The sequence below is a fragment of the Chiloscyllium plagiosum genome, unplaced genomic scaffold (assembly GCF_037043375.1).
Source record: "Chiloscyllium plagiosum isolate Xiang-an unplaced genomic scaffold, Cpla_swu_hap1 HiC_scaffold_3, whole genome shotgun sequence".
Lineage (NCBI taxonomy): Eukaryota > Metazoa > Chordata > Chondrichthyes > Orectolobiformes > Hemiscylliidae > Chiloscyllium > Chiloscyllium plagiosum.
In genome coordinates, this window is record NW_028270141.1 from 94439146 (window position 1) to 94466569 (window position 27424).

The window sequence follows — 27424 nt, forward strand, 5'->3', positions numbered from 1 at the left end:
AATAACTGAAAGGGATATCACTCCCACAATGTCCAGCAAATATGTCATCATATGCAGCAAATCATATTCTGCAGCGGTCCACACAGCCAGCTGCAGTTCAGCCACCAGAACATACTGAAAGGGGACAACTGGAAGATTGGGCTATCTATTGAATACATTATGTCTCTGATTCAAAACTTAAGCATAGGTAAGCTGTTTACAAATAGTAAAATCAATGGATGGAATTTGCCCAGCCCCATACTGTGGTGGGCTTAAAAGCAAGGAGCAGTAAGGAGAGGGAACATTAAGGAAAAGAGAGGGGAGTTGCTGTAAGGGACAGCACCCTAACTCATTTACACCAGTAGGAAAATGTCCCAGAGATGAGTAGGAATTGATCAGAACTCTACAGTTAAAAGAATTAATATCCTAATTAGTGATGGTTTATACTTATCCAGGCAAATATTCCAACGCATTTCAAAATGTTGCCTAGTAAACGCAGAAACAGGTTTTTTTGGGGTGTCAACAGGTAAGTTACTTGTCACAGAATTCCCAGCCGCTGGCCTCTTCGTGTCGTTCCAATATTTATGTGGCTGTTCGAGTTAACATTCTGGTCAGTAATAACCTCCCAGATGTCGATAAAAATTTAATTATGACAATCTATTGAAAGTCAAGAAAAGGTGGTTTCAATCTTCCTTTCTTCTGCCAACTTTCCAGGGATACAAAGACTCAAAACCTCAGACAGAGTAGTATCATTCTTAATGAATTCTAAGGAGGTACTTTATTATTTTATTCAATTTGTTTTTTTAAATTAACCTTAGCATTAGTTGCTGTACTTTGAACCTAAGGAATATCATGCACCCTCTTGTGGTACAGTGGTAGAGTCCATGCCCCTGGATTAAAAAAGCCTAGGTTCAATTCCCACCTACTCCAGAGGTGTGTACTAATGCCTCTGGATAGGTTGATGAGAAAAATGGGCTTTTTTTAAAAAAAAGCCTTTTTTGCTGTCTTGCCTCTTCCTCATTCATACTTTTAAAAAATATTTTCTAACCAACCTGCTTACAGATATTATTTCACACCTCGGGAGCAGGTGGGATTTGAGCCTTCCTGGCTCCGAATTGGCCACAATGCCCCTATACTCCAAGAACCCTTTTACTCATTCATATTCTCAGCTGATTAAGTTCAATATATATTACAAGGCAATCAATCTACCAGTGAGTGCTGAAATCCCTTGACAGATTTGAACACTTACTCATTTGATCATTCAAATCAGATTACAGGGGGATTCTGGTGGCACAGTTGTAGTGACCCTAACTCTGAGCCAGGAGACCCTGGTTCAAGTTTTATCCATTCCAAAGGTGTGTGACAACATCTCTGAACAGACTGATTAGAAAATATATTTCAAACCAAATTGTGCTCTTATGGCACAATGCTGACATTCCTTCCTTAGACCGAAGAGACCTGGGTCAAGTCCCACCGGCTCCAGAAATGTGGAAAAACATTTCTGAACAGGTTGGTTAGGAAAATATCCAAAACAGATTATCAGTGGCATCAGACTGGCTCCTCCTTCCTACCCACAGCTTTCAGGACTGGTCAACCTGTGTGGACACTCTGGAAACCAGGCTGTGGGAGCAATGTACACACCAGGCTAGAATAATCATATTTATTTCAAGCAGGCAGAAAAGCAGTCTGACTAATACTATCCACGACTGATTTCCAGTGTAACCCCATTCCCTCTCACAGTCAATGCTGTGTACTTATATTTTTTTTCTTGATATCTGCCAATCATTTAATGTTAGGGGATTCTGCTTTGAATGCTGCTGTTGCACATGTTTTTAACAAGTTCTGGACAAGCTACTATCATGACTCTTCTCACAGGACCTGGGCAATTCCCACCCTCTCCCTCTCTCCCAGTCCTCTTCTCTCTTTTCCGCAGGTTCAGGATATCTGCTGTTTCCTTCAGTACTGATACCACAAACCAGACTTGTTCTATTCCTGGACACGAGGTCCCACCAGGCCAAGAAAATTCCCTGTGGACTTGTTTATTCTTGATGTGGAGGTGCTGGTGTTGGACTGGGGTGGACAAAGTTGAAAATCACACAACACCAGTTTACAGTCCAACAGGTTTACTTGAAAGTACAAGCTTTTGGAGCACTGCTCCTTCATCAGAAGCAGGATCATAGGGCACAGAATTTAAATTAAAAGTTCAAATGTCACAATACTGATGTGATGTTTTGAACAAACCTAGATTGATGTTAAGTCTTTGATCACCTAGAATGGGTTGCAGGTTTTGAATCATTAATATGTAAATCCAAGAACTTCTTTCAAGTCACATTCCCGAGATAACAAAGTTTTATTAAAAAGGGTGACATCTCAGCCCAGACAGAGTCTGTTTATATTCCAACCTTGAGTCAGGCCCTCACACCCTACACAATCTATAGGCAGTGACATTTTATAAATTCCTACTTTGGAAATAGAACCGGTCTGACTCAAGGTTGGAATACAGAAAGACTCTAACCTCACACCTTTAATGCAGTTGAGGATGTCACTTTTTTTTATAAAACGTGAAGTTATCTCGGACTTGAAGGAAGTTCAGGGACTTACATATTAATGAATTGAAATCTGCATCCCCATTCTAAGTGATTAAAGACGAACAGTGGGTTTGTACAATACATTGCATCAGTTGTATGACACTTTGATCTCTTACTATAAATTCTGTGTCCTATGATCCTGCCCCACTAGCTACCTGATGAAGGAACAGCGCTCCAAAAGCTTGTACTTTCAAACAAACCTGTTGGACTATGGACTGGTGTTGTGTGATATTTAACTTTGTTTACACTTGGCTGCTCATGGCTTGATGGATTTCCTGAAACCTTTTTATTGACTCCAAAGTGTTCACAAACCTTAAGAGCTCCTGGTGTAAATGGTTCAATGAATTTGTTTGCATATTTTATCAGAAATAATGTTTGTCATTTCCAGCAGTGCTCACATTTTATGCTTCAGTTTTAATGGCCTTCACTGGAGCTTAAGAAAATTATGCTGAATGATTTTAAAGTCAGCACATATGGTAGATTTATGCTAACTTGAACTGTACCAAGAAGTGGGAGGCACAGTGCTGGGAACTAAATGTCAATACCAAATGAAGTGCTGTTAAAATGTTTCTGAACCTGACAAGAAGCCCTTGCCAGCTGCAATTTATTATGTTACTTCCAAAGCAAAGCACAATGAGCAGAGAAATATTGGAGGGCTCAGGAAGAGTCCGATAAGGGGATTGAGAATCAGGTGGGGGCAGATAGTCGAGTGGGGGATTTGAAAGTCAAGTGGGACCTGGATAAGTGGATGGCGAAGCTCAATAGACAGGAGGAGTCTCCAGAATTGGTGAGCGGATTGAGAGTCATGGGGCTGGATAGTTGGGATGAGGGCTTAGCAGTCAGTAAAAGGACATTCCTACAAGCAAGTGGTTTTGACACCTGGTCGAATCAGGGAGTGAGCAATTTTGCAACAGCTCTGTTTCCTTTATTTTGCTTTTGGTCCCTCTTTTTGTCTCTCCCGGGCGAATATATGGTTTTGGGTGACAGGGGTTAGATTGAGTGAACATGTCTTATCGTAATATTCCAGTCATTGTGAGTATATGGCAGGCTGAAGCACCAGCTGGTCTTCTCTTACTCATAGTTTTCATATGGTTATAAATATTCAGTGGCAGCACCAACCAATTTTTCCTTGAAACAGAGCAGCAAAAAGCTGAATCGAATCAGGTTAGATTAGGATCTATATTTGAATGAACTATAATAACCTCATAATCCTGCACATTTGACCTAGAGCTGAATATGTGGCTTTCAATACCTTGCTAGATATAATTACTAGTGAGTGGCAAAGATCCAGTGATGGGTTTTGCCAAGCCTGTTTGTCACCATTGAATAATACCAACAGCAGATCTGATCAGAACATGTCTTCAGCGATAAGAGGAGTTTTGAAGTTCAAAAAGGCGATGTTTACTTTCTCATAAAAGAGGTAATGTGCAAAAAAGCATGGGCTTTGAAATCCCTTGGACTTTTTGTCTCCGTACACAGAATAAGGTTTCTACTGCACTTCCTGCAAAGCTGCAGAAATACATTGGCAGAGAGTCAACAGTTTCTTTTTTCTGAAGCTTTAAATCCAGAAAATGATAGAATGACTGGTGAAACATAGAACCATTGGCTGGTTCCAGAACAGAAGGAGGCCATTCAGCCGTGGTATCTGTACCAGCTCTCTACAAGGCTAGCTCCGTTAGATCTAAACCCTGTTTTCATGCAAATACATTTCCATCAGTTCTTTATTCTATTCACTTCTGAGAGCCACAAACGAATCTGTGTCCATTCTCAGGCAGTGATTCCAGATCCTGACCAAATGCTCTGTAAAGGATGTTCCTTGTATTGTGTTTGGTTCTTTTCTCAACCACCTTAAATTAGTGAATTTCAGTTTCCAAAGTTTCCACCAAAAGGAACAGTCCTTTTCCTCTGACCTGTTTACACCCATCATGATTTTGAACAAATCCATCAAATCTCCTCTCAATTTTCTCTTCTCCATAGAGAACAGCTTCAGTTTCTCCAGTCTATCCACATTATATAAGTCCTTTATCCCGGACTCATTCTCAACTTTTCTGCACCCTTTCTGAAGGCTTCACAATCTTCCGAACATATGCTGCCCAGAATTTTTCAAGTATACTGCTGCAAAAGATGGATAATGATGTCTGCTCCTTCACTGATATCTGTTCCGCTTCTACCAGCTGGTTCATCCACACCAACAATGGTGTTGCAACTCTGATCATCAAATCCTATCTTGATCTGTCCTCAGGCATCTTCTTTCCCAGTAAACACCTTATTTCACCTCCCTCATCCCTCCTTTAAGATCCTTACTCTTTGTCACTCACCAAATTCTCACTGAATACCTTACTTTTTTCCTCCTCTTTCAGTCTCTGAGCTGAATGACTTCTCAACACTTTCAACTTGCATCTGGTCTCAGCTTCTTTTCTCTCTCCCACATTGACTGGCCTCCTTTACCTTCTTCTCTCACCTTGCCATCTCACTTAGCTTCTCTGTAGCTATCACGTCAATATCAGATAAGAGTATCTCTGGACATTTCCTTAAATATCTCTCTGTTCACATCCACTTCTACATTCCAATATCATTTCCCAGTTCCCTAGTGATTGTGGCTGTTTTGAGTTCCTCCTTCTCTTTTGCCCCTCTGTCTCTTGATTTTCAAATATTCTAGACAAAAATACTTGTTCAACACTTTTGTCATTTCATTGTCTCCCATCATTAATTCCATAGTCTCATCTTCTGACATATCACTTCAGTCACTCTTTTCCATTTTAGACTCTGTACCTTCTCTGCCACCACGTTTCCTCTAATCAGAATTAGAGTTAGAATTAGGTGTATTGTCGCATGTACTCACACAAGTGTAGTGAAAAGTTTACAAAGTCACCACTTACAGCACCATCTTAGGTACAAAGATACTTAAGTACATGATCTTACGAATAAATTAGAAAAATAAAGAAATAAATAAGGTTAAGCATTACAGTCCTTTAAGCTGAACATGTCAAGTCTTGCCTCTAGTCCACACTGGGCCTTGCCTCCAGTCCGTGCCAGGCCTCACCTCCTTGGATGCTGCCTGAACTGCTGTGCTCTTCCAGCACCACTAATCCAGAATCTGGTTTCCAGCATCTGCAGTCATTGTTTTTACCTCACCTCCAGTCGATGACAGGCCTCGCCTCCAGTCCGTGCCGGGCATCACCTCCACACTGCACCCGGCCTCACCTCCAGACTGTACCGCACCTCACCTCCAGAACGCACCCAGCCTCACCTCCTCACTGCACCAGGCCCCACTTCCAGTCTGCACCGCAACTCACCTCCAGACTGCAGGAGGCCTCGCCTCCAGACCATCTTAGGCCTCGCCTCCAGACCATTCCCGGCCTCACCTCCACACCACACCAGGCCTCACTTGCAGACTGCATCGCACCTCGCCTCCAGACCGCATCGCACCTCGCCTCCAGACCGCAGGAGGCCTTGCCTCTAGACTGCATCAGGCCTCACCCCCAAACTGCATCCGGCCTCACCTCCCGACCACACTTGGCCTCGCCTCCAGACCGCACCAGTCCTCATCTCCACATCCCACCAGGCCTCACTTCCAGACTGCACCACACTTCGCCTCCAGACCGCATCCAGCCTCGCATCAGGCTTCATCTCCAGACCGCATCAGGCCTCGCCTCCAGACTGCAACAGGCCTCACCCCTAAACTGCATCCAGTCTCGCCTCCAGACCGCACCAAGTCTCACCCCCAAACTGCATCTGCCCCCGCCTCCAGACCGCACCCGGCCTCACCTCCACATCCCACCAGGCCTCACTTCCAGACTGCACCGCACCTCGCCTCCAGACCGCAGGAGGCCTCGCCTCCAGACCGCACGAGGCTTCATCTCCAGACCGCATCCGGCCTCGCCTCCAGACCGCACCAGGCCTCACCTCCAGACCGAACCAGGCCTCACCTCCAGACCGCATCCGGCCTCGCCTCCAGACTGCACCAGGTCTCACCCCCAAACTGCATCCGGCCTCGCCTCCAGACCGCACCAGGCCTCACTCCCAAACTGCATCTGGCCTTGCCTCCAGACTGCACCTGGCCTCGCCTCCAGACCACATCTAGCCTCGCTTCCAGACATCACCGGGCCTTTCCTCCAGACTGCACGGCCTTTCCTCCAGATTGTACCTGACCTCACCTCCAGACTGCACCTGGCATCACCTCCAGACCTCACCATCACTCACGTCCATACCTCACCAGACCATGCCTCCAGACTGCACCTGGCCTCACCTCCAGACTGCACTGGGCCTTGCCTCCGGACTGCACCAGGCCTTGCCTCCAAACTGTGCCGACCTCACCTCCACAACCCGAGTCCTCACTGAGGTCTACCGCAAACCTGCTCTGGGTACCAAGCTCCGCCATTTGTCATATTGACAATACAGGTCATTTTGGTATAACATGACAGTTGTGTTCCTTTGTAGCCTTGCACCAGAGAAAATCACGCTCTGGTAAACCACTGTAGAAAATCGTGCTGTATAAGATCACTCATAGAAAATTGCTGTACCTGTTCAATAGAAAGTTCATGGTATCCAAACAACATCCACAATTTGTCAATCACGTTATAGTCAAGTCGTGCTGATGAAACCTAGATTATAGCAGAATGCCCTGTATTGGTCACCATCCCTGTGCACTGCTGTAATCCATGTCCATGCTTTTCTCAAATCTGATTCAACTACTTGAATGCGCTCCTGCCTAACTACTCATCTTCCAAATTCAGTGTACGTCAGACTTTCCTAAGACCTATAGACTGAATCCTAGCTTGCACCAAATTCCTTTCTTTCAAATGTTTATTCATGCAATATTGACATTGCTGGCAAAGCCAAAATTTATTGCCCATCCCTAATTGCCATTGAAAAGGCAGTGGTGAGCTGCCATCATGAACTGCTGTGGTCCTTACATTGTAGCTACTGTGCTGTAGCAGGATTTTGACTCAATGACCATGAAGGTACAGTGATATAGTTCTGCACAGGATGCTGGGTGGCTCAGATGGGAACTTCTAGGTGATGGAGTTTTGTTTCTACTGCCCTTTGTAGGTGTTAGAGATTATGGGCATACAAGGTGCTGATTAGATTTTTTAGATTAGATTAGATTACTTACAGTGTGGAAACAGGCCTTTCGGCCCAACAAGTCCACACTGACCCACCAAAGAGCAACCCACCCAGACTCAATCCCCTACATTTACCCCTACACCTAACACTGCGGGCAATTTAGCCTGGCCAATTCACCCAACCTGCACGTTCTTGGACTGTGGGAGGAAACCAGAGCACCCGGAGGAAACCCACACAGACACGGGGAGAATGTGCAAACTCCACACAGTCAGTCGTCTGAGGTGGGAATTGAACCCAGGTCTCTGGCACTGTGAGGCAGTAGTGCTAACCACTGTGCCACCCATTAAAAGACAGTTTAGAAATCACAACACTGCGATGGCTGGGAATCGAACCCAGGTCAACTGCTTGGAAGGCAGCTATGCTCACCACTATACCACCATCACCCGGCTGTTGAAGGAGTCTTATGTGAGTCTGGTGAGTTGCTGCAGTGCAATTTGGAGACACATCACACTACTGTATGTACAGCTGACAGAAAGCTCACCGTGTTACATGTGCAGCTAGACAGAATCGGAACCTCACCATGTAGTAGCTTGGCTGCCACCATCCTCTTAAATGTAAGGATCTACATCCTGTTTGGTCTAGTATGGCAAAGGTAAATTATTAATTAGTCTAACTAGAATAGGCTTTTGTAATTATTAGGAAGTATTTTATTGCACATTAGCAACTAGTTAAGATTACATCGATACAAAAGATTTTGTTAGAGAGATTGTGAGGAGAATCTGGTTGTTAGGTTTTATTTTTTCAAGATGTAAAGCTATCCTGCCTTCAAGCCCAGATGATATTATCCCATTGGGTGATGTTTATTGCACTCCATTGTATTAACCCATTCAGACTTATAGAGATCTACATTTAACATACACTGCTGCCACTTTGCTTTGGTGATGAAGGGAGTGAATGCTGAGGGTGATGAATGAAGGGCCAATTAATCGGGCCAGGTAATCCTGAATGAAGTCAAGGTTTTTGAGTGTTGTTGGAACTGTACCTATCCAGGGAAGTAGATACCCTCCCATCACAACTCTGACTTATGTTTTGTATATCACACAAACTCATGAACAAGCCCAAGGACACCACTTTCATGCCGGAATGTGCCTCAGATTCCCCTCATGTAAGTTATGGCAAATGTCCTCAGCCCAACAATCTTCAGCTGCTTCATCAATGACCTTCCCTCCATTATAAGGTCAGAAGTGGGGATGTTCGCCAATGATTACACAATGTTCAGCACCATTTGCAACACCTCAGACACTGAAGCAGTCCATGTCCAAATGCAACAAGATCTGGACAAAATCCAGGCTTGGGCCACCAAGTGACAAGTAACATTCATGCCACACAAATGCCAAGCTCTGACCATCATGAATAAGAGACAATCTAACCACCATCCCTTGGCATTGAACGGTGTTACTGTCACTGAATGGCCCACTATCAACATCCTGGGAGGTATCATTGACCAGAAACTCAACTGGACTCACCACATAAGCACAGTGGCTACAAGAGCAGGTCAGAAGCTAGGAATACTGCAGCAAGTAACTCACCTCCTGACTCTCCAAAGCCTGTCCACCATCTACAAGGCACAAGTCAGGAGTGTGATGAAATACTTCCCACTTGCCTAGATGAGTTCAGCCCCAACAATATACAAAAAGCTTGACACCATTCAGGACAAGGTAGCCCGCTTGATTGGCACTACATGCACAAGTATTCACTCTCTCCACCACTGATGCTCATTAACAGTAGTGTGTACTACCTACAAGATGCACAGCATAAATTCACCAAAAATCCTCAGACGGCACCTTCCAAACCCACAAACACTTCCATGTAGAAGGACAAGAGTAGCAGATATTTGGGAACACCACCACCTTCAAGTTCCCCCCCAAGTCATTTACCATCTTGACTTGGAAATATATTGCTGTTTCTTCACTGTCACTGGGTTAAAATCCTGGAATTCCCTCCCTAGTGGCATTGTGGGTCAACTCACAGCAGTGGTTCAAAAAGGCAGCTCACCACCACCTTCTCAAGGGCAACTGTAATAAATGCTGGCACAGCCAGCGATACCCACATCCCGCAAAATGAAAAAACAGGTGAAGCTAGCTGCTTCATGCTGCTACTATGCAGTACTGATATTCATGGTGTTCACTACAAACAAGGTGCTGTTATCAGCAAAAAAAGATCTTTTGTCTAGCATGTGAATGAGTAACGTGGTATATGAATTTCAGTGAGGAGAAAGTGAGGTCTGCAGATGCTGGAGATCAGAGCTGAAAATGTGTTGCTGGAACAGCGTAGCAGGTCAGGCAGCATCCAGGGAACAGGAGAATCGACGTTTCGGGCATAAGCCTGAAGAAGGGCTTATGCCCGAAACGTCGATTCTCTTGTTCCCTAGATGCTGCCTGACCTGCTGCGCTGTTCCAGCAACACATTTTCAGTATATGAATTTCAGTGTCATTGTGATGGTAGGTATGGAGGCTGTATGTCCCAAGGATTCATGGATGGTAACGAACAGCAATTCCCTTTAGCTGTTCCCATCAAGCAAGGTACTGATCCTATCCAACCAGCTTACAATTGCCAAACCTAAAACACAGCATTCATCATTAGATGTAATTCTATGTTTGGACAGCAATTGCTACATAATTCTAAGCGTGCAAAGAATTCAGCTGGCAACTAATCGTCAGTCGAGCTCACAGCATAATATACATATACCTACTGAAAGCTGGATACTTTAATGCACAGGGCCATGTTCTTTGACATCGGAAAGAACAGGTATACACAATACGACTGTTTCAAATCAACAAAATAGGTGATAGCTACTCTATGCTTCATTTCTGTGGGCAAAGGTTTGACCAATCGGAGTCAAGTTGCCTTGTTAAAATTTAAACAAATCTTAAAAATCGCACAACACCAGGTTATAGTCGAACAGGTTTAATTGAAAGCACACTAGCTTTCGGAGTGTCGCACCTTCATCAGGTGATTCGAAAGCTAGTGTGCTTCCAATTAAACCTGTTCGACTATAACCTGGTGTTGTGTGATTTTTACCTATGTACACCCCAGTCCAACAGCGGCATCTCTAAATCATAAACAAATCTTGGTTGTTGACTATCAGTCGTCATCTAACTGTTCTATTCTAATTGGCAACACCCTTATTAATCAGAGTCCACTTGCCAAACAATTAGCATTCTCTCAAACCATATAATTGTCATTTTCTCTTTACATTGGTATTCATGCATATTGTCCTGATGAGTGCGACACGAAAAGCTTGTAGCAATTAATTGAGGTCTTTGGGGTATTAACATGCGCTGTGAATAAAGAGGAACAATTGTACTTAGATTTCCAGGAGGCATTGCATAATATCAAAGATATTGTGGAAATTTTGTCGCATTGAGCTCACACTAGCTTTCTGCAAGAGTAATTTGTTGTAAAGCAGAATCTGTTGATATATTTAAGCCACACAACATAAGTTTCCATAAGTTGCCACTTAGCTTAAAAATGTGACCATTACCACATCCTTTCTTACTGCCTGTACATCACATTTGTGTTCTTGATTCCAGCTTTTGCTTCTCCTAGTTCTTTTGCTTCTCAATATCAGGAACATAGCTGCATCAGTTTTGTTTTACTCCAGAGTAGACCAGATCACGTATGAATTCTGATACCTTTAAAACACTTCGAAAATAGATACACTCGTCTCTAAATTAGAAGGTTGCTGGTTCACATCAAACCTTACAGACTTCCACACAATGTTTGGGCTGATATTTCAGTGTAGTTGTGAAGTATAATACTTGAGGGTCAGGTTGGTTATCAGATGTTATCATGTGTTGCACTAATTCCTATGTCCTTAGGTGCAGGCACCTTAAAGGATTGGAGGATTACCACCAGCAACACCTTTGTAAAATCTCCCACATCTAGTGACTAGAACATCAGTTCAACAACTGTGTCCTCTGCCAAGCTGACTTGCACAGCATTAAGGTGTGAATCAATCAAAGTCAGTCAAGCAGAGAATGTCAATTATATACCTGACATGAGGTTTCATTTGGAACTTAGTCACAACAGCAATCTCCCAGGAGGGCAGTGGATTTGCTTTAGGGATGCTTTCAAAGCATCCCTGAAGAGGTCAAACATCCCCACCAACTCATGGGAAAGCCTAGTATACGGCCAACTAAAATGGAAAAGTATTGTTTCTGAAGGAACCAAATACATTGACTGAGTTGGGAATATACAAAGGGAAAGTTGAAGTGCTGGAGGGAAAGCACAAGCTTACAAATAGCTCAATGCCAGAACCTTTCAAGTGTCACCTGTCTCTACTTGTGACAGAGTCTGCCCACCATACGTTTGAATTATCAACTTTCTCAGGACCCATCAAACCAGAATGGAAACACATCAATCCTAAGAGACTGCCTAAGGAGGATAGCCACAGGATGGCGCGGTGGCTCAGTGGTGAGCATTGCTGCCTCACAGTACAAGGGACCCAAGTTCAATTCCACCCTCAGGTGACTGTCTGTGTAGAGTTTGCACATCCTCCCCATGTCTACGTAGGTTACCTCTTGACATACCAGTTACCTCCCCAACAGTCCAAAGATGTCTAGGTTAGGTGGATTGGCGATGCTAAATTGCCCATAGTGTCCAGGGATATGCAGGCTAGGTGGATTAGCAATGGGAAATGCAGGGTTATGGGGGATAGTGTTGGATCTGGGTGGGATGCTCTTTGGGGGTTGGTGTGGACTGAATGGTCTGTTTCCACATTGTGGACTTTATCTGTAAGGATTGAAGATGTACATATGCAACGTTAATGTGTCAACTAACACTTGTTTTTATCCATTCATATGTTGTGTGATTCACTGGCCGAATGAGCATTTATCGTACATTCCCAGTTGACCTTAAGACGACGATGTATTCTTGAACTGCTGCATACCATGTGCTGTAAGTAGCTCCAAAATGCAGCAGGGAGGGAATTGCACGATTTTGGCTCAACAGCACTAAAGGAATTGTAATATACTTCCAGGTCAGGATGGTGAGTGGCTTGGGAGGGAACATGAGGTTGGCGTTGTTTCCATGTATCTATTACCTGTGTCCTTCCAGATGCTGGTGGTTGTTGGTTTGGAAGGTACAGTCTAAGATGCCTAGGTGAACCTCTGCAGTGTATTTTGCAGATGATAGATGCTGCTGCTACTGGTGGTGGGGAAGCTGACGTTTGCGGGTTGCTTTATCTTAGATGGTGTCAAGCTTTCTGTGTGTTGTTAGAGCTTACTCATTCAGGCAAATGAAGAGTATTCCATCACACTCCTGCCTTGAAGATGGTAGACACACTTTGGGAGTTATTCACTGCAGGATTCCCAGCATCTGATCTGTTCTTGTAGCCACAATATTTCTACAGCTAGTCCAGCTCAGTTTCTGATCAATGGTAATCTCCAAGGTATAAATAGTGAGGGATTCAATGATGATTATGCAATTGAATGTCAGGGGGCAAAGCTTAGATTCTTTCTTGTTGGGCAGCACTGTATGTTATCTCATGACTCTTTTGTCTTTTTAAATTACTTTCAGAACACAGTACAAACAAACCAGGACAGAGACCGAGGGAAAGAGAAAATTGCCATAATAAGATTACAAGCTCTGAGTAGTCCAATAAAATTTGAACGTTAGCCGCTAACAATTACTTGTAATAATTCTTTGACAAAATCATCATAAGCTCATTGAAATGATATGCAAAGTTGTTTGGGAAAGGTTAGGCTAATGAATGCTTCACAAAGCCTATGAGCTAACAAGGATGTCAAGTTTCAGCACAATTAAATATGTTTATTTATTGTCACAGCTGTAGCTGGTAACAGCCCCAACAGTCAAAGTTAATTATATTGGGTGTCAGACATCAGACCCTGAACAAACAAGGACATTGTGTGTGTGGCATATATTTAACTTTACAATAATAAGATGGGTATAAGCCAATGAGTGACCTCGTAAAATTCAGTAACTTTTAATTATAGTCGACAATGTAAAAAGGGGTTTCAATGGATAGAAGACATAGGAGACTGCAGAGAGCAGTCACAGAATTTGAGAGAATCACAGGATGTGTCAGGATTTCCAACCGAAGAGTACAAACATTTGTTGCAGTAATTTTTAACAAGGTAATATAACTCTCAACAATATGAGCTAAACTACAGCTCAGATAATGTACGCATCAAGTCTTGCCTGGGCTTTATAAAATGAAATTGTTCCCATTAATGTGGTCTCGCTGTAATGCTTGGTCAGAAATGCCACCTGCATTATCCCTGTCAGATCAATAGGAAATATTCTATCTGACCATTTGAAGAAAGGTAATGCTTGGTCAGAAATGCCACCTGCATTATCCCTGTCAGATCAATAGGAAATATTCTATCTGACCATTTGAAGAAAGGTCGCTGAATTCTGCTTTGGACCCAGGTTAATGTTTATCCCTCAACTATGTCAAAAAAAAAGATTAGCTGGTCATGATCTAATTACTGTACGTAAGATCTCTCCATGACCGAATTGGTTGCTGCATTTCCGGTGTTAAAACGGTAACTATATTTCAGAAATATTTCATGCGTTGTAAAGTACTTTCAGCCATTTAGTTTCTCTCCAGCACCACCTTATTTTTAATTTTTGTAATAATCCCTCTGCCTCATTTCATCGGATTATAGGTCATCCCTTTGCTTGCTATTCAGCTGTTGACACTTTACTCACACCATCTAACACTCTTGGTCACCTGCAAAGACTTATGATTCGACACTCCACTCACACCAGTTGTATGATCTTTTGATCTCTCTGCCCTTGGTCTCTCTGCCTATAAATTCTGCCTCTGTGTGCTCTTCTCTCTCACTTGTGATTTCAAATAAACCTGTTGGACTATAACCTGATGTCGTGTGACTTCTGACTTCAGCTATCTTGATATTGTGAAAGTCTTTCCTTTCACAAAGAGAAGGAATAATGTAGTGAAGGAATTCAACATGGAGACAGCAGAGATTAATAATAAACTTGGAGCTGGCAGTGTCCCTTACTTGCCTAGTTCTTGTCCAACAGCTTTATTTGGAAGTACTAGCTTTCAGAGCGCCACTCCTTCATCAGGTGGTTGTGGAGGTTAACATCATGCTCACAGAATTTATAATCAAAGGAGTCTAGTGTCGTGGAGATGTGATACAGTAAACAATCTTAGATTAAAACGTTCATCTTTTATAATGGGACACGCTGGTTTCTGTTCTTTGATTTGCAAATCCCAGAACTATTTTTAACATTTCATTCTCAAGATAGCTCAGATTTTCAAACAATAGGTCTGTCTGTGTCCCAATGCTATGTCAAAGTTAAAAATCACACAACACTAGGTTATAGTCCAACATGTTTAATTGGAAGCACCTGACAAATCCTTTGCATAGTTTTACAAAGTTTTACATGGATTCATGCAGTTTTTAAGCAAAATAAAATGTAATTCTGGAAAAACAAATTCACTCCATAAGTTTATATGTGGGCACATATAGGAGCGACAGATTGAGTGTGCATGTGAGTGTGTACGTATGGGTGTGAGTGCACGTGATAGAGTGTGTGTATGTATGTGTGTGTGTGAGTGTGTGAGAGAGAGATCTCCATGACACTGGACTCCTTTGGCTATAAATTCTGTGAGCATGATCTAACCTCCACAACCACCTGATGAAGGAGTGGCACTCTGAAAGCTAGTGCTTCCAAATAAAGTTGTTGAACTATAACCTGGTTTTTAACTTCATCCACCCCAGTCCAACACTGGCACCTCCAAATCTTGCCTAACTGGCATACTTAATGGCCTCCCAGATGTCTTTTTACCAAACTTTGCACACAGAAAATATAAAACAAATTGCTGTGATCCACTTACGTTTTGACAATTAACATGCAATTCTGATTTATTTTTACATTGAATAGAATTGAATTATGCTTCATCTCGAATGAAATATTTATGTTTTTTACTTTATAATGTGATATGGGATTTTGTTGGAATCTTAGTCTGGATGGTTTCTCCGATGACAAGCTATTAAAAAATGACCATTGAATGCTTCCTCAATTCCTGAAAATGTTCTGAAAATTTCTAATTCCAATAATACTTGAAATTTCATGTTCCCTGAAAAAAGGTGTGAGAAAAAGAAATGCATAAAAGATCACTTCCTCCTGCCATTTTGAACTGTGACTTGAAAACTTCTTTATGAAAATCCTTGTAATTCATCCTAATAATCTGGCTAACAAGTAAGGACTGAAGAGCACTCTTAAAATATCTAGTGGCTCTGCATTACAGATCCAATAAAATGGGCCCTGCAAAGCACTGCTGGAACTGGGCCTGAGGTTGGCGCTATTCTGGTGTTTCAAACTGCTGTGCAAGGAACAGCTGCACGCAACCCAAAAAAAGCAAACTGATCGAGCACAGCAAAAATCACAGTGCAGCACTCTGTAATTTACTGCACACTGACATTTCAGGCAACTACAGCCTGAACTACAGCTTGCAGTCCACAAAGCACAGGCAACATTTTCTGGATTGGGGAGCTGGGTAAGTGCATCCAGCACTGGGGGCGGGGACATGAACGGGCACAAGGAATGACCAAGCACCAAGAAATATTTTATATAATTTATTAGGTCTCGTGCGCTGCCTGTACCAAATATAAATTGTGCAGCTGGAGCACTGCTTTAGCAGTACAGTTGTACATTGAGGGCAATTCCCTAGTTTGTTTATTTCCTCAGTACCTTTGGGTGTCTACAAAGATTCTCAATATCCTTCACAATAGCAAGTTAAGAAACATTGCCTCACAACATTTTGAGATCGCTTGCCTATTCCAGACAACAGATACAAAAGCCCAACATCTTACTAATATTTTCAAATGTTCAGATGCTATGCCAAATGAAGCCAGCATGCTCCTCTGTTTGAGAGCCATGGATAGAGTTTGGAGGAACCATTGCCTGGCAGATATCCGTGACATGCCATGTTTCTATCATTCTGCATCTCTAATGGGGCTGGAATATTAGAATTGTCTACTGGGTATCACAATTAATTTCATAAATAAAAACAGAAATTGCTGGAAAAGCTCAGGGGGTCTAACAGCTTCTGTGCAGGGAAATCATTGTGAGCATTTTGGGTCAAGTGAGCCTTCCACAGAAAACCTTTTGGTTTTTACAATTCATGTTGAGCTACCAACCTCTGTTATCTGTGCCACCCCAAGATGTTCAACAAATGTCAATAAGGAGTAAAACAGCTACGAAATATCTTCAGGTATCAACAATCAGTATAAATTTGATTGTGGAGGTATGTTAATATATTCACATGAAACCTTTCCAACCATATTCTCCCTATCTTGGAAGAAGATACGTTCAGTACTAAATTGAGGTTTTCAATAGTCACACAGAAAGATGGAATTCATGTCTGGGCACATGATTAGCTCAGGCTGTTTTGAATGACATGCTGTGTTAACATGGAAAATGCAGTCATCTAAGAGCTGTCAGGAATCCTCACCTGCCAGTACCATGTATCAGAAATTAGGGGTGTTTGAATTTCCAATACTCAGTACCATCAAGCAAGGTACCATTAACAGCAGAGTGAAGTGGGAAATTACTCCCAAACAGTGTAAAGCAGATGGTGAATAAAACAAGAGGGGGGCAAAGCAGTAAAAGATAATCAAACAGTATTGAACATCACAGATTTACAGTATTGATATAGTGCAGAAAGAGGCTGTTCAGCTATTATGTCTGCATCGGCTCTCTAATGAGTATTATGATTGAGTATCATTTTGCTGCCTTTTTCCTGTAATCTTGCACATTATTTCTACTCAAATAATCAATAAAAGCAAGTCCTCATGAGTGGGAACAGTTTCTCCCTAATTACTCTGTCCATACCCCACATGGTTTTGAAAACTTCGATCAGATCTTCTCTAAGCTTTCTCCTCTCTAAGGAAACCAGGTTGAACTTCTCCAGCCTAGTCTCATGAATAAAATTTCCCATCCCTGGAGCAATTCTTGCAAACGTCTTAGAGTCATACAACACAGAAACAGATCATTCAGTCCAATCAGTCCATGTCAACCATAATCCCAAAGTAAAATAGTCCCACCTGCCTGCGCTTGGTAAGCAAACCTTTCTTCTTCATGTATTTATCCAAATGTCTTTTAAACGTTGTAATTGTACCCACATCCACCAGTTCCTCTGGAAGCTTATTCCACATGCAAACCACTCCCTGTGTAAAAAGTTGCTCATCATATCCTTTTTAAATCTTCCTCCAGTCATGTAAAAGTATGTCCCCTACTCTTGAAATTCCTCACTCAAAGGAAAAGACACCTGCCATTTATCTTATCTATACTCCTCATAATTTTAAAAACTTCTGTAAGGACACCCCTCAATCCCCTACATACAATGAAAAAGTCCTAACTTATCCAGCTCTCCCTATAACTCAAACCTTCCATTCCCGGCTACGTCTTGATAAATCTTTTCTGAACCTTCTCTGGCTTGATAATATGCATCTTACAATAAGGTGACCAGATTTGGACATAATACTCCAGAAATGGCCTCACCAAAGTCCTCTAGCCCCTCAACATGGCTTCCCAACTCCTATACTCAAAGGTTTAAGCAATGTCTTCTGTACACTATCCAATGCATTCACATTCTTCCTACAGTGTGCCTTTCAGAACTGTTTACAACCTTCCAGTTGAGGTCTAACTAGTATCTAATACAAGCGTAACATCACTTCCTTGCTCTTGTACTCTATGCCCCTATTAACGAAGCCTCAGATATTGTTTAACATACTTTCCTAATTGCTTGCTTTACTGCATGTGCTATTTTCTTTCAGTTATTAACAACGATATGTTGATGTCCCTTTGTACATCAACATATCGCAACCTATCATCACTTACATAATACTCTGCTATTTTTCCTACTGAAGTGTACAACTTTATATTTATCTATGTTATACTCTATCTAGCATGTATTGTTCACTCACTCACCTCTCTAAAATGTCTTGAAGCCTTTTTCCTTCCTCTTCACAATTTCTCCCAGTCTTGTGTAGTCATCAAACTTTGAGATATAACTTTCAATACCTTCTTCCAAATCATTGATACATATATAATGAAGACCTGGGGCCCAAGCACTATTCCCTGTGGTAATTCACTAGTCACCACCATCCACTCCGAAAATAAAAACATTTATTCATTCTTTCTGTTTCCAGCCAGCAGTGCTTTAATCTTGTATCTTAACTTCAACTGTGGGACATTATCAAAGGTTTTCTGAAATTCTTTATTAACAAAACTCTCCACCTATCCTGCCAACTTTCAGCTTATTTTTATCCTATTTATTATAAACTGAAGATTTAAGAGAAGAAAGTAGAATCATTTACCCTTACTTAGCAATCAGCTCCTTCTCCTGTGCCAATCAATTGGATACGCAAGGATAAGAATCAATTCCTAAAGGTTAAACAAAACTAATAGCACCTCCTCCTCATCTTCCTCAGCTCAACAACTCACTGCAATACTTGAGTCACACTTAATGCTAAGGCGCCATATTTATATGTTTTGAAACTAAAGAGTTAGCTACACGCTAGTCTCAGAGGGAAGAACAAAGTTGGGCAAAGCTATTGACATGTGATGAAGCTGCTCCTTTATCAAGGTTATGCTGTCCTTGGGTTTTTTTTGAGAGAAGTTGTAAAAGCAGCAATTCTGGAAAGTCCGGGTTTAACTATTTGAGAATGTTTTCAAGTAAAAAAAAACACTTGTACAATGAACGGAGAGTGGTCAGTTCTCCCAGCTCAGCTTTTCTCTGGTTTGGTTTGGTTTTTAGCAGTCTCGATGTTCACTGAAAGCAGTCAGCCATTGTGAAACTGTTGGACCCTAAGAAGCAGGTCCATGCTGATTCTCCCTCTCTCTGACATCTCTTCTGTAAGAACCTGTGTTGGATTTTTTTTCTTTTTGTACCAAGGGGTATTAACGGGGATTGTTGCAAGTATTTGGAACAGCATCATTACGTTGGGATAATCTGTTGGATTTTCAGATAGTTTAAGTTATTCTGTATTCTGTTCTCTTTTTTGTGTGTTTCATTTGCTAATCTTGCAAATAAATTGTTTTATTTAAACTAAGTGGTTGGGCCAGCTGCCATCATTCCTGGAATATCCACCATACACCTGTTTAAAACAACTAACAAAGTTAGGGGTTGGGCTGCTTCCTTGAAATATTTTGAGGGGGTCTGGCCTGATCTATCACACACAGATGTCAAGGTGGATACCTGAGTGAACAGCCATGGAGAAGGATTAAACCAGTGGTTTTGATATGTTTGGTTAATACATATTATACAATGTCTTTCCCCTCTTCAATCTAAGAAAATTTAAATTAATATTTAGTCCTCAACTCATATATGTCTTTTACTGGGGCCATAAACATGAATGCTTTAATTTCCTGTCTTACCAGCCCAGCTTTGTAAAACAAAAACACTAACAAAATACTACAGATGCAGCAAATCTGAAAAAAAAACTACAACATGCTGAAGAAACTCAGCAGGTCTGACAGCATCTATGGAGAGAGATTCTGCCACACTTGCTGAGTTCCTCCAGCGCTCATTTAAAAAAAAAATTCCTGATCGTCTGATCTCCTGATCCATCTAACCTTCTGTTCACCTTCCCAACTTTACAGTATCATGCACTACAGACCTTGAATTTTCAGTGAAAAGATTGATATCAAAAGAAGGAAATCTCAAATTATCAGTTTCTATGAGGCTGTTGCAAAGTTATACAGCTGTTGCCCTTTTTTAAGCAATGCATTTTGATCAATATTGATTAGAACTCAATGCATCCACTCTGCAATAAATGTACAAAGATTTGTCTTGACACTCAGCTCTTATAGCTGAGGAATGAGCTATGGATCATAAAATAGGTGGTACACAGTTATTAACTAGTGTCCATTACTTAGTAATATTATAAACATCTATTTATACATTGAAACTAATTTGGCTCGAAACTTTTTCTTTAAGCTAAAATGTAATGCAAAATAAATTCAATTACAAAATTAAGATTTTTATTCAAACATACAGGAATACATGGCTTTTTCTTTAAATAATTGTTATTGATTATTTCTCACCTCTACTACTATTTTGTACGGCCAAATGTTCTGCTAATATAAGAGCCGTAGATGTTGCTACCAACAAAAGGTTACAATGCTTGGTTATTGGAAACAGAAATGGCTCAGGAGCTTTATGTTCAAGGGCAATAACATTTGAATACTGAAACTGTCAACTCAAGCAGACCTTTTCCATCCAATGTATTAAGCTGATCTAGGAAGCTGACAAGAAGCAGATTAACCAGTGAAATGTACCATGAAATATGGCAATTTTAAAAAGCTCTGCCAAGCAGCATTACATGTATTTTGACCAGTAATAATATCATTAACTGAAATTTTAGCAACCTGGTATGGCAAGTCTGCCATTCGAAGATACGTTTCCATCTTCAAGCAAAAAGGAGACAGACTAGGTACCTCACACTCAGGTCGTGAGAACTGATGCAGAATAATTGCATCTTTTGAATCAAGTTTTTGTTCCTTTCTGAAAGAAAAACACAAGTTACTTCCTGAAATAAACACTAATAAACATTTTTTAAGACATCTGAAGACACATTATTAATTAATGGATATGATAAAACCTGACCTCTGTTGAAGAGAGAGCAAAGATCAGAAGTACGTAAGTCTTGGAAATCAGCCTGGTTACTGGCCCCTCCTCGCTGTCACTTACATGTGATGAGGACACTGGTGGCTAGCAGCAATATTTGCAGGACAGTGAGAGAATAATCTAGATTGGTCTAAGATATTAAGAGGTGTCCAGCATCAAACACAAATGTGTCTGAGTTCTATATTTTTCTAGATGCTTGATGTTGAGGAACATCAATCTCTCATAAATGACACAAAATGTGGAAAAGAGGCTTGTAATTTTTGAATTTCTTAATAACTCAGGCCAATAATCACTTTATCTCAGATGAGTTTTGTAGAAAGATAAATTCTGTGCTTGTGTTTATCCCCTCCATCCACTTAAGCATTACTGCTTTTAGAACTTTTTTACTATCTTCTGTTTTTATAGTTCCCTACATTTTAGGAAAGTTTGAACTTCAAATGTACTTTATTTGCTGTAAAGTATTTTTGATTCCCTGAGCTTGTGAATGATGTTAAATAAGTGCAAGTTCTTTCTTTGGCAATGCTAGCGATAAAGCTATTAATAATTAACCACGTAACAAACATTGAAAACAACGCAATACCTGAGTAAAATGCATTTGTTTACAACTTTTAACTTTAATAGGTCTGCATCATTTTCATTTACTGCTCCAACTTTCATTCTCTAGTTACCAACTTCACCTCTCTTTCTGGCAGCAGTCTGAGAGTAAGCCTGTCTGTTTACAAGCTTAGTATCATACCTAAACTCCAATGAGCTTTGGACCTCATATTCACTTCATCAATAAAACTGCCCATTTCCACTTCTGTTCTGTTATGTTCACGATCTCTCCACATCCTTTATTCTATGAAAAACTCCTTAAACCTAACACATTGAGAACATTTTTGACCATCTGATCTAATATCTCCTTATGTGTGTCAGTGTCATACTTTGTTTTATAACACCCTGGTGAAGAATCTTGGGTCACTTCATTAAGTTAAAACATAAGAACTAGGAGTACGAGTAGACAATTCAGCCCCTTAAGTTTGCTCCAACATTAGATATGTTGATCTCTTCTTGGCATCAACATTCCTGCTCACTCTCTATAACACTTCAACCCATGATTAATTAAAAATCTATCCCCTCCTTAAATTTACTCAGTGTCCCAGTATCCACTGCACTATGAGGTAGTGAATTCCACTGATTCATGACACTTTGAGAGATGTAATTTCTCCTCATCTCTGTTTTAAATCAGCAGTTCCCTTATCCTAAAACTAACCGTTCATTCTAGATTGCCCCACATGAGGAAACATCTGCTCCACATCTACTTTGTCAATCTCTTTCAGCATCTTATACACCTCAATTAGATATCCTCCCATTCTTCGAAACACAAGACAACATAGTCCCGAATTGCTCAATCTCTCTTCAGAAAACAAACCCTCAGTTGTGGTTCTGTTCGCCGAGCTGGAAGTTTTCGTTGCAAACGTTTCGTCCCCTGTCTAGGCGACATCATCAGTGCTTGGGAGCCTCCTGCGAAGCGCTTCTTTGATGTTTCCTCCAGTGTTTATAGTGGTCTGTCCCTGCCGCTTCCGGTTGTCAGTTTCAGCTGTCCGCTGTAGTGGTTGGTATATTGGGTCCAGGTCGATGTGTTTGTTGATGGAGTTTGTGGATGAATGCCATGCCTCTAGGAATTCCCTGGCTGTTCTCTGTCTGGCTTGCCCTATGATAGTAGTGTTGTCCCAGTTGAATTCATGTTGCTTGTTGTCTGTGTGTGTGGCTACTAAGGATAGCTGGTCATGTCGTTTCGTGGCTCGTTGATGTTCATGTATGCGGATTGTTAGCTGTCTTCCTGTTTGTCCTATATAGTGTTTTGTGCAGTCCTTGCATGGTATTTTGTACACTACATTCGTCTTGCTCATGTTGGGTATCGGGTCCTTCGTTCTGGTGAGTTGTTGTCTGAGCGTGGCTGTTGGTTTGTGTGCCGTTATGAGTCCTAGGGGTCGCAGTAGTCTGGCTGTCAGTTCCGAGATGCTCCTGATGTATGGTAGTGTGGCTAGTCCTTTTGGTTGTGGTATGTCCTCGTTCTGTGGTCTTTCTCTTAGGCATCTGTTGATGAAGTTGGGCGGGGGTATCCGTTTTTGGCGAATACCTTGGAAAGGTGTTCCTCTTCCTCTTTTTGCAGTTCTGGTGTACTGCAGTGTGTTGTGGCCCTTTTGAATAGTGTCCTGATGCAGCTTCGTTTGTATGTGTTGGGGTGGTTACTTTCATAGTTTAGGACTTGGTCTGTGTGTGTGGCTTTCCTATATACCCTTGTAGTGAATTCTCCGTTCGGTATTCTCTGTACCATCACGTCTAGGAATGGGAGTTGGCTATTCTTTTCTTCTTCTCTCGTGAATCGGATTCCTGTGAGTGTGGCGTTGATGATCCGGTGTGTTTTTTCTATTTCCGTGTTTTTAATGATTACAAACGTGTCATCGACATATCTGACCCAGAGTTTGGGTTGAATTTGTGGTAGGACTGTTTGTTCTAACCTTTGCATAACTGCCTCTGCTATGAGTCCCGAGATTGGTGATCCCATGGGTGTTCCGTTGATTTGTTCGTATATCTGGTTGTTGAATGTGAAGTGTGTTGTGAGGCACAAGTCCAGTAGTTTAAGCACTGTTAAGTCCAAGCACTGATGATGTCGCCTAGCCAGGGGACGAAACGTTTGCAACAAAAACTTCCAGCTCGGCGAACAGAACCACAACAACGAGCACCCGAGCTACAAATCTTCGCACAAACTTTGAACAAACCCTCAGCTCTGGAATCAATCTGATGAACTTCTGCTGCAATGCTTCCAGTGCAACTACATCCCTCCTCAAGTAATTAGATTAGATTAGATTACTTACAGTGTGGAAACAGGCCCTTCGGCCCAACAAGTCCACACCGACCCACCGAAGCGCAACCCACCCATACCCCTACATTTACCCCTTTAACCTAACACTACGGGCAATTTAGTATGACCAATTCACCTGACCTGCTCATCTTTGGACTGTGGGAGGAAACCGGAGCACCCGGAGGAAACCCACGCAGACACAGGGAGAATGTGCAAACTCTGCACAGAGTTTGCACATTCTCCCCGTGTCTGCGTGGGTTTCCTCCGGGTGCTCCGGTTTCCTTCCACAGGTGAAGTTCACAGTACTTCTGGTGTGGTTTCACTAAGGCCTTGTACAGTTGCAGCTACACTTCCCTACTGTTATACACTATTCCTTTAGCAATAAATGTCAAACTTCCATTTACCTTCCATATTATCTGCTGCCCCTGCATTCTAATTTTCTGTGATTCAAGCACAAGAGCACCCAGATACCTCTGCACCGAAACACTGTGAAGTGTCTCTCCATTTAGATAAGTTGCTTTTCTATTCCTCTGATAAAAATGTGTAACATAACAATGATCCATGTTAAACCTCATATGCCACATTTTGGCCCATTTGCCTAATTTATCCATATCCACTAGAGAAGCGATTGCAAGGCCTCTGGGAAAGCAAATCTTAGCAGGACTTATATACTTAATGGTAATGTCCAAGGGAGTGTTGCTGAACAAAGAGACCTTGGAGTGCAGCTTCATAGCTCCTTGAAAGTGGAGTTGCAGGCAGATAGGATAGTGAAGACGGCATTTGATATGCTTTCATTTATTGGTCAGAGTATTGAGTACAGGAGTTGAAAAGTCATGTTGCGGATGTACAGGACATTGGTTAGGCCACTGTTGGAATATTGCGTGCAATTCTGATCTCCTTCCTATTGGAAAGATGTTGTGAAACTTGAAAGGGTTCAGAAAAGATTTACAAGGATGTTGCCAGGGTTGGAGGATTTGAGCTATAGGGAGAGGCTTAACAGGCTGGCGTTGTTTTCCCTGGAGCACCGGAGGCTGAGGAATGACCATATAGAGGTTTACAAAATTATGAGGGGCATGGGTAGGGTAAATAGGCAAAGTCTTTTCCCTGGGGTTGGGGAGTCCAGAACTAGAGGGCATAGGTTTAGGGTGAGAGGGGAAAGATATAAAAGAGGACTACAGGGCAACTTTTTCACACACAGAGTGGTACGTGTATGGAATGAGCTGCCAGAGGAAGTGGTGGAGGCTGGTACAATTGCAACACTTAACAGGCATTTGGATAAGTATATGAATAGGAAGGGTTTGGAGGGATATGGGCCGAGTGCTGGCAGGTGGGACTAGGTTGGGTTGGGATATCTGGTCAGCATGGACAGGTTGGACCAAAGGGTCTGTTTCCGTGCTGTACATCTCTATGACTCTAAGTTGCTTATTTTGCTTTCATTGCAACTTACTTTTCCATCTATTTTAGTCTCTTCTGCAAATTTGGCTCGAGGACTTTCTATCCCTGAATCCAGCTTATTAATATAGATTGTAAATAGTTGGTACCAAGGACCAAATCCTGTGTCACCCCATTAGCAACATCTTGCCAACCAGTGAATGACCATTTATTCCAACTCCCTGCTTTCTGTTGGTTAGTCAATCCTCTATCCAAGCTAATAAATTACTCCCTAATCCCTTGTAATCTTACCTTGTGTATTAACTTTTTACAGAGCAGCTATCAAATGTCTTCTGGAAGCCGAGGTATACTATGTCCATATAATCTCCATTATCCACATAGCATGTTACAGCTGGTAATATTCTGCATCCAGAGAATTTTGGAACATATAACCAATGGATCCACTATCTCTGCCGCCACTTACTTCCTTTAAAACCCTAGAATGTAGGCCATCAGGCCCTTGTTTGCTTTCAATCCCAACAGTTTGCTCAGTACATTTTCCTCATGATTATCATTGTTATAAGTTGTTTCCTTTCTAATACCTCTGCATTACTCGTAATTACTGGGATGGTACCAATGTTCTCCATTATGAAAACTGAAGTAATGTATTGATCTAGTGACCATCCCATTTCTGTGTTCCACATTATTAACTCCGAAGCCTCATCCTCTAAGGGACCAATATTCATGTTATCTACTCTCTTTTCTTTCCTATACTTATAGACGCTAGGTAAACCTAAGCTCTTACAGTCATAAAGTCATAGAGATGTACAGCACAGAAACAGACCCTTTGGTCCAACTAGTCCATGCCAACCAGATATCCCACCTGCCAGCACCCGGCCCATATCCCTCCAAACCCATCCTATTCATATACCCATCTAGATGCCTTTTAAATAATGCAATTGTACTAGCCCTCCACCACTTCCTCTGGCAGTTCATTCTATACACGTACCACCCTCTGCATGAAAAAGTTGTCCCTCAGGTCCCTTTTATATCTTTCCCCTCTCACCCTAAACCTATGCCCTCTAGTTTGACTCCCCCACCGCAAGGAAAAGACTGTCTATTTATCCAATCAATGCCCCTCATGATTTTATAAGGTCACCCTTCAGCCTCCGACACTCCAGGGAAAAGCAGCCCCAACCTATTCAAGCCCTCCCCAAAGCTCAAATCCTCCAACCCTGGCAACATCCTTGTATGATCATTAGAAGTTATCATAATTATTTTTTGTTAATTTTATTCACAAAATTTGAAACATTATAATGTGAATGATGGATATATCCTTCTTAACAGAAGCTACAAAATTGATAAAGAGCACATTTTTGTCAAAATACCTATCTTTTATCACTTGACAATGATTTCCAAGATTTGAATCAAATGTCACTAATGATTGTCTTTCATTGTTCAGTTTGCTTCTAAGAAATCACTTTTTTGCTTATAAATTATTATTGCTTCTATATTAATCATAGTTTTTAACTTTTAGAAACAGATTTATTTTCAACTGAGTTTGGTACACCTGAAATGTAGAATATTTCGTCACTGTTTATAACTGTGTTTTCCTACTTCCATGCATCTACTCAAAACATTTTCAGCATTTGGCAAGCAATACATGATAAATATATATTTTTAAATGCACGCGTCTTCATAAATGGTATGTTTGTTTTATAATTCTGTCACTGTCTTAAGTTGTGTAAGTAGTGGAAACCTTGTCTGATTCTCTTTGGTACTGACAGTACTAATTAGCTAACCTATATTGCCTATTTCTTTATTGTCTTAAGGTGGATAACCTCTAGAGTAAACAGTTTATAATTTGATGTACCGTGTTTG

At 41.5% G+C, this 27424-nt stretch overlaps 1 protein-coding gene and 1 non-coding gene across 2 annotated transcripts in view; both read right to left on the minus strand.

The window, feature by feature from the left end:
- Positions 1–27424, minus strand: part of faxcb (failed axon connections homolog, metaxin like GST domain containing b) — a 67978-nt gene that overhangs the window by 39269 nt on the left and 1285 nt on the right. Inside the window, exon 2 of the mRNA XM_043685561.2 lies at positions 21066–21201. Coding sequence (XP_043541496.1) covers positions 21066–21201 — 136 coding nt within the window. The remainder of the gene's footprint in view (positions 1–21065; positions 21202–27424) is intronic.
- trnag-ucc (transfer RNA glycine (anticodon UCC)) lies at positions 8006–8077 on the minus strand. The gene has a single exon. It is a non-coding gene; the product is annotated as a tRNA-Gly (tRNA).